This window comes from Rhagoletis pomonella, unplaced genomic scaffold (genome assembly GCF_013731165.1).
Source record: "Rhagoletis pomonella isolate Grant_MI unplaced genomic scaffold, Rhpom_1.0 Rhpom_scaffold_00002, whole genome shotgun sequence".
In the NCBI taxonomy this organism is placed as follows: domain Eukaryota; kingdom Metazoa; phylum Arthropoda; class Insecta; order Diptera; family Tephritidae; genus Rhagoletis; species Rhagoletis pomonella.
Genome location: NW_023458556.1, coordinates 4,263,402 through 4,271,873, shown reverse-complemented (window position 1 = coordinate 4,271,873; position 8,472 = coordinate 4,263,402). Strand labels below are relative to the sequence as shown.

Below are 8,472 nucleotides of genomic sequence, written 5' to 3'. Positions count from 1 at the left end.
AAGACATTTTATTTTTAATCTTCATTTATGTATGTATATGACACGAAAATTTTTGTGAAGTATATGCATTCGAAAATATTATTTTCCCGATGAATGGAAGAGAGCGCATAGCGTTCTAGACGGATCTTTGCAATGGTGAAATGCATGTAAAGAAATAAATAAAATTCATCGCTTTATTTATTCAAATAATATACATATGTATGTATCTATATTTTTTACATCACACACTGTATACGAGTATGTGCACACAAAAAACATGTATTTAATAAAATAAACATGTACGAATTATAAAAAAAGAAGTATGCTGTTGTTTGCGCCTAAAATTATTACATTCGTTATAAAAATTTAATCAACAGCAAATAGCATAAAATGTATTCATAAATATAAAAATATATGCTAAATAATATATGTATATATAAAAGACAATAATAAGTTATCTATTTTTTAATGCCGATATAAATGACATCGCCTCGCTTGACTTTCCCCGGCTCGCGCAAACCCAAATGAATTCCAAGAACAGGGCTTGGGTTCTTTTCAAAGCAACGATACCTACGTATACGAGGAAGAATAAGTGGGTTCAATGAATATCAATTAATTGAATACAGCATATAAAATTACGTTTTTAGAGTTTTCAATGGATTATTATCAGGATCGCGCTCTCCGTTTTCTGGGTTGATGTTGGGTAAAATACATCGTCGGCATGGCGCTACTTTACGGAACACTGCCTGCTGGCCAATTTTTATCCAATCATATGAATCCTCAGCATAGGGTTCGTTCTTATCCATTTTTAAATAGAAACCGCCTCGAAACTGAATAGGCTGTACTGGACGCGGGAGTCGTTTATTGAGATCTTCAATTGATGATAAATTCATCAGCATATAGCTAGTAGCATCAGCGAAGGCACCCTGAAATTTATATTGATATTTAACTTATTAGACATATTTGTGTATGCTTTCACACATTTACAATATGTAGTATGTATATTTGAGTGGTCCAAATTTTGCATGGGGAAAAAATGTCATCGTAGAAATCGGGGCACTCCTTAGTTTCTTCCTTTTGGTAGTTGTAATATCTATACCGAATATCAATTTTCTATTGTGGCCAATACATGGTGCTCAGTGCCCTTGAAATGCGCTACAGAATCCCTTTGAGACTGACCAAAATATTGTATCTTCATAGAATGGGCAGGGTATACTCATCGTTCTGTCATTACTGTGGAAAAGTCAAAGATAACGTACATCATACATTCTTCACTTGCCAGCACTTCTTGGAAAAAAAAAATAGATTGGCGCTTACACATATGAGTAGTCCACTTGCAAAGTGCTCTATGTAAAATTTTTTCGATTTTTAGTAGTTGCGGTGCCTAGTGAAAGAAGTCGTAAGAAAGAAGTAGACCAATCTTCATGGAATAGAGAAAGCGCTGCCCCCGACACGTATAAAAATCGTGCTTGGCGATTTCAATGCCAAGGTGGGCAACGAAGGGATTTTTGGCACCACTGTCGGAAAATTCAGCTTCCATGAGGAATCGTCCGATAAGGGGCTGAGGCTGATCGACTTCGAAGGGGCCCGATACCTGGCGGTATGTAGCACTGGGTTCTAGTATAAAAATATTCATTAAGCTACATGGGTGTCTCCAGATCGAAAAACTGCAAACCAAATCGAGTATGTTGTTATAGACGGAAGGCACACTTCCAGTGTTTTAGATGTACATACGTACACTCCGAGGGCCAAACATCGGTTCGTACCACTATATGGATGCAGCCAATATATATGCACCCGCCTCGGTGCAGCAAAAAATGTGCGCCCGACAATGCAAGGAAAGCTCATCGTCGCAAAGCTGCAATCAAAACAGACGGCCAATTGATTCGCTACTCGACTCTCACACCTGCTGTGAGAGAGCACTTTTCAACAAAGCGACATACGCGGGCTGTGGAACCACATTTGCCGCTCATTACTGGTACGATAAGGAGTGTCAAGAAGCTGCAGATAAAGAAGGTGCCGCCTACAGGACCCCGCTGCGATGGGGCGTAACGCGAGCCATGTGGAACCGTTATAGGGAAATGAAGAGGGAACCTAGACGTATTTGCCGCAATAAGAAGAGGGGGGGGGGTCGAAATACGTGATTGCGAAGAGCTTGAAATGCTGGCCGACAAAAAAAAACACCAGAAATTTTTAGCAGAGAGTTGAACGACTTACGGAAGGTTTCAAGACTCCTGTAGGAACGACCATGGCGACCTAGTGACCGATGCCCAGAACGTACTCAAATTATGGAGGGAATACTTTTTGACCCTTTTGAATGGCAGCAGCACTAAAAGAAGTGGAGAAGACGAACCCGAGCCCCCAGTCGATGACGTTGGAATCGATATCCCAGCGCCTGACTATGACGAGGTACGAATAGCGATTATGCTGATGAAAAGTAACAAAGCTGCTGGAGCTGATGGCCTGTCAGCAGAGCTTTTCTATTACGATGGCAAGGAGCTAATAAGGTGCATGCCCGACAACTGGATCTCAAGTGCGCTCTGCCCGATCCACAAGAAAGGCGACCCCGCCATGCGTGTTGTGTGAAAGACTGAGGCCCACCGTCAACGAACTGATTGAGCCTTATCAGTGTGGCTTTAGGCCTGGAAAATCCACCATAGGCCTGGCAAATCCAACAAAACTTTACAAGAGCGTACAATTGCTGGCGTATGCCGACGAAATCGACATTATTGTTTCAAATAAGGGTTACATCGTGCCTTGGTTACATCATTTTCTGTACTACAAATCCTTTTTCATTATTAATATTAGGTGGATTAAGGCAACGATAGAATTTTTAAATTAAAATTAGTCTACTACGGTACATTCCGTTTAGCTGCCTATTCGCTTAGCTGTTTTAGTACAGCTGCACTTTTCTGGTAGAATGTTTATACCGGAAGGAGTTTATTCATTATGAATGAACATTTTTCGTTTAACAGCATCGTAGGATCAAACAACGATTTAGTCTTTCCATTTCGAAATGGTCTAAAGACGGTAAGGTTTAAAAAACAATACAGTTTTAATTATCCGAGTGATATAATAGATGAATATATATTTATCCACCTTTTACAAACTCATTTATATATACTTTACTCTAAACACCTCCCAAATATACATATGTCTGCATACCAAATTTCAAGTTCCTGTAATTATGGTTCCCAATTTCTGGCTGATTAAAAATTCCACGCCTATGCTCCACGTTCCCTTTTACAAACTCATGTATACAAACCTTACTATAAGCACCTACCATGGATATGTATTCATACCAAAGCTCATATTATTGTGAATTATGGTTCCGAAGTTGCAGCTGATACAAAATTTCACGCCTGTGGGATGTGCCACACCCCCTTTCAAAAAACTAATTTATATATACCTTACTAAAAGCATTTATCATAGATCTTCACACCAAATTTCAAGTTTATGTGACCTGTGGTTCCGAAGTTATATCTGTTAAAAATCTCATGCCCATGGGATGTGTCACAAATTCTTGTACAAACTCCCTTATATATACCCTGCTATAAGCATTTACTATAGATATAGTATCTGAATGCCAAATTCAATGTCATGTGACTTATGGTTCCGAAGTTATAGCTGATAAAAATTTCCACGCCCATGGAAGGTGCCACGCCCCGTTTTACAAACTTAATTTTATATATCCTACTATTAGCACCCATAGATACGTCTGCGTACCAATTTTCAATTTCACGTGGCATATGGTTCCAAAGTTATAGCTGATACAATTTTCCACGCCTAAAGGATCGGACGCTGTTGTGTAGTGGTAAGAAGTGCGCGCTACCACTCCGCAGCGCCTGTGTTCAAGCCCTGGTCAAAACAACATCGCAAAATAAAATTTAGAAAAAAAAAGGTTTTTTCTTAACAGCGGTCGCCCCTCGACAGTCAATGGCAAACTTCCGAGCGTATTTCTGGCATGAAAAACAGCTTCTTATAAAAATACAATCGCCGTTCGGAGTCAGTGTAAAGCTGTAGGTCCCTCCCCTTTGTAAGACAACATCAAGGCGCACACCACAAATCGGAGGAGAAGCTCTGCCAAAACACTAATATATCGTCGTTTAAAGTACAAAACCGCGTATCAACAAAATGCAAAACCGCGTATCAAGATAATGCAAAACCGCGTATGTCTTCTTCTTCTTCTTATTTGGCGCTGTAACCGCCTAAGCGATTTTGGCCGAGTCCAAAACAGCACGCCAGTCATTTCTCTTCTGTGCTAACTGACGCCAATTGAAAATGCCAAGTGAAGCCAAGTCCTTCTCCACCTGGTCTTTCCAACGCAGAGGAGGCCTTCCTCTTCCTCTGTTACCAGCATCGCGGCCCGCGTTGAATATTTTCAGAGCAGGAGCGTTTCTGTCCATCCGAACGACATGGCCAAGCCAGCGCAGCCGCTGAATTTTAATTCGCTGCACTATGTCCATATCGTTGTAAAGCTCATACAGCTCATCGTTAAATCGTCTGCGATATTCGCCATCACCAACGCGTAAAGGTCCGTAAATCTTTCGCAGAATCTTTCTCTCGAAAACTCCAAGAGCCGCCTCATCAGATGCTTTCATTGTCCATGCTTCCGCGCCATACACCATCACAAGCATGATGAGTGACTTATAGAGTGTGATCTTTGTACGACGAGAGAGGACTTTACTTCTCAATTGCCTACTCAGCCCAAAGTAGCACTTGTTGGCAAGAGTGATTCTCCGTAGGATTTCAAGGCTGACATTATTATTGGTGTTAATGCTGGTTCCCAAATAAACGAAGTCGTCTACTTTTTCAAACTTGTAACTGTCAACAGTGACGTGGGTGCCCAGACGCGTATGCTCTGACTGTTTGTGTGCTAACAGGAGATACTTCGTTTTGTCCTCGTTCACCACCAGACCCATTCGCTTTGCTTCTATATCCAATCCCGAGAAGGCAGAACATCCTCCAAAACCGCGTATGTGCTTTTGCATAAATTATTTTTTAGGTTGCAACCTGGCACATACATACATACTAGGGATGTTGCGAATGTGGAATTTTAGACATCCGGGGATCGAATGCGGATGTTTAAAAGCTAACATCCACGGATGCGGTCGCGATTGCGGATGTCATGTATTTTTAAGAAATAATTTAAGTGGGTAAATTAGGGGATTTAGGTAAATAAAAAATGGAAAGGTTAATAATTTTTAATAATCTGCTTTATCCTGAGTTTTGCCCGAAAAAAATTTACCCGTAAATTTGAATTCCGCCCATAGTAAATCTGCCTTATCCTGAGTTTCGGCCGAAAAAAAATTCACCCGAAAATTTGACATCCGCCCATAGTAAAACCATGGAAACCAATAGTGAAAATGAACCGGTTCGGGGAAAATTAAACTCATGATAAGACTGAATGTTTTTTTTAGTACTTGAATTTAAAAATTGGAACATTGTATTTGATAAAAAATTTGCATAATATTCTAGGGACCGAAAATAACAGTTCTTTTTTATGAGTTAAATTTGGCCTACTATTTTTTTTATTCCGAAATAAACGTCCTATCCGGATAATAAACAAACCGCTTATCCAAATATAAACAAATTTGGTGTCATATGAAAGAAGACTGAACTAGTTTTTAAACAGAAAAAACGAACGAAGATTACCACTTCGATTTTTAATTTTTTTTTTATAATATAATACTAAAGAAATTCATTTAAATACCTACCTGACCCAAGGTTTGTTCTATAGTTGTTAATTAACATTTTTTATTGAAATATTTTGAAATGTGTTACTTTCCTCGTTTAGACATTTCAGTTTTAAGGCTATTTAAGTCTTCTTTCATTGGATACCAAACTTGTTTAATTTGGATAAGCGGTTTGTTTTTTATCCGGAAAGTACATTTATATTGCGGAATAAAAAATATTTGGCCAAGTTTAACTCGTAATAAAAAAATAACTAATTTTCGGTCCCTTCAATATTCGCATTCGCAAAAGATCCGCATTGATTTTTCGGAATGCGAAAGCGAATGCGAATGTTAAAAACCGTTACTACTGTAAAGTGACTCATGCTTTTAACCCTTGTCCAATGCATGTCCAATGCTTGCCAAAGTAAGTAGTAAGGATTAGATATGAATTAGAAAAGGATTCGAGACATGAGCCACTTAACAACAGTAAAGTGTCTTTTTTTTTATATTTTGAATTGTGTCGTTATTGCAGATGCAAGTTTGTTTGTACAAACGTTTAAACTATAATAATTGTCACATACCGTATCATATTTTTTTATATGTGGTTCCTTGGCTAAATCCTTGTCAATTGGCTTCGTTGGTTTCGGATAGGGATAGTACACCAGCTTCACTCCGTTTACCTGACTCAAAATGTATTGCGAGAACCATCTGTCATATTTTTCACCGCACAACATCGCATCCAATGGAGCACCAAATACCGATGTGTGTATATCGATGCCCGGCGCTTCATTAATCAGCTTACTAAAATCTAATTCCAGTGTTTCCATGCCGGGTGCATTGATTTCTAGCTTTGTTGGTGTTACCAGTTTCGAAGCAATCAAAACCATCTTAGGATAGCCACGAGCTGTTAACATTAAATTGTTACTATCGACCAGCATCAGCGCACGATCGCGAACGCTCTCGTAACGTAGGCCCAGCACTTCACATTCCAGTTCAGTGTCTTCTGGCATTTTGAGTGGTGCTCCTGATTTCAGTGGGAAAAATTCGAGCATTTCTAAGATGCCCACACGCTGCCATTCTTCTGGCATGACATCTTGCTTCCAGTATTTGTAGTATAAATAAGAAGCACTCGATACGGCAGTCACTCCAATGCCAACGCCAAAGCTGACTAGCATTTTGGTGGAAATTCCACTGGTTGAATCTAAGACGACAAAAATGTGCAATTAAATGGAAAAGCAACCTATGGGATTTAACGTTTCAGTTTTATTTACTGGACATTTCGCACTAGTAATCCGTTGTAGCACTTTCTTATCAGTTGACGATTTGTTAAAGCTAATTTTTTTATAGGTAGTACATTTGCGAAACACTTCGTCCCTATCTTGATTCGACTGTTCGCAATGAGCGACTGAGAGTAGTCGTGTACTTGCCTTATGTATGCTTTGTTAGGCTACAAATACATATGTATGTATATCTATAAGCATCCAAATGTGTACATAAATAGATACCGTTGTATTTGCATATCGTTACCTAGAGGTGAAAAGGAGCCAATTCCATTTTTTGTAATTATTCAGGAGATACTAAAAATCGATGTAGTTACACGCATTATCTGTCATTCTGCATCTAAAAGTAAATTTTGAAAAAAATGTGGACTTGGCATCTTCTCACATTTAGATAGCGATATACATATATGTACAGCTAGCTCAAAATAAAAAGATGGTAAGTCCATCCTTTATGAAAAATTGCATTTAGATGTAGGAGCAAGAATAATTAAAAATGCATCGTTTCCAAAAAAAAAACCTAATTACTTAGATACTTATTCCGTTTTTTTTCTGCGGAATTTGCTTAGTCAAAAATAGTTATAGAAAACTTGATAGATCCAAGGCTAAGATACGTTTCATTAACGCTGTGTTTCTCGTTTCATACGGAATTTTGTTTTGTGTTGAATTCGCAAAATGGGATTTTTTGAAAATTTGTTTCATTCCTATGAAATCTCAAAAAATATATATTACTTACATAGAGACTTTTCACACACATACATCCATACATAAAATGTATTGCTTCAGCTTAATAGTAACGGGTGATTTTTTAAGAGCTTGATAACTTTTTTTTTAAAAAAAACGCATAAAATTTGCAAAATCTCATCGGTTCTTTATTTGAAACGTTAGATTGGTCCATGACATTTACTTTTTGAAGATAATTTCATTTAAATGTTGACCGCGGCTGCGTCTTAGGTGGTCCATTCGGAAAGTCCAATTTTGGGCAACTTTTTCGAGCATTTCGGCCGGAATAGCCCGAATTTCTTCGGAAATGTTGTCTTCCAAAGCTGGAATAGTTGCTGGCTTATTTCTGTAGACTTTAGACTTGACGTAGCCCCACAAAAAATAGTCTAAAGGCGTCAAATCGCATGATCTTGGTGGCCAACTTACCGGTCCATTTCTTGAGATGAATTGTTCTCCGTAGTTTTCCCTCAAAATGGCCATAGAATCGCGAGCTGTGTGGCATGTAGCGCCATCTTGTTGAAACCACATGTCAACCAAGTTCAGTTCTTCCATTTTTGGCAACAAAAAGTTTGTTAGCATCGAACGATAGCGATCGCCATTCACCGTAACGTTGCGTCCAACAGCATCTTTGAAAAAATACGGTCCAATGATTCCACCAGCGTACAAACCACACCAAACAGTGCATTTTTCGGGATGCATGGGCAGTTCTTGAACGGCTTCTGGTTGCTCTTCACTCCAAATGCGGCAATTTTGCTTATTTACGAAGCCATTCAACCAGAAATGAGCCTCATCGCTGAACAAAATTTGTCGATAAAAAA

At 38.8% G+C, this 8,472-nt stretch overlaps 2 protein-coding genes across 2 annotated transcripts in view; both read right to left on the bottom strand.

The window, feature by feature from the left end:
• Positions 1–8,472, bottom strand: part of LOC118732915 (vesicle-associated membrane protein 7) — a 32,696-nt gene that overhangs the window by 19,886 nt on the left and 4,338 nt on the right. The window lies entirely within an intron of this gene.
• On the bottom strand, positions 160–7,093 carry LOC118732913 (mitochondrial amidoxime-reducing component 1-like). Its single transcript, XM_036462036.1, has 4 exons — positions 6,926–7,093; positions 6,236–6,855; positions 619–905; positions 160–549 (listed from the first exon to the last, which is right to left on the bottom strand). Exons 1-4 carry the CDS (start codon positions 6,930–6,932, stop codon positions 438–440), a joined length of 1,026 nt encoding a protein of 341 aa, XP_036317929.1. The 5' UTR covers positions 6,933–7,093; the 3' UTR covers positions 160–437.

Excerpts from the sequence above, each read along its gene's own strand:
- LOC118732913 (XM_036462036.1), bottom strand. Across the intron at positions 906-6,235 it reads ATATAAAAAAATATGATACG|GGTGCCTTCGCTGATGCTAC; the intron begins GTATGTGACAAT and ends TATAAATTTCAG. Across the intron at positions 550-618 it reads CCATTGAAAACTCTAAAAAC|GTATCGTTGCTTTGAAAAGA; the intron begins GTAATTTTATAT and ends TCGTATACGTAG.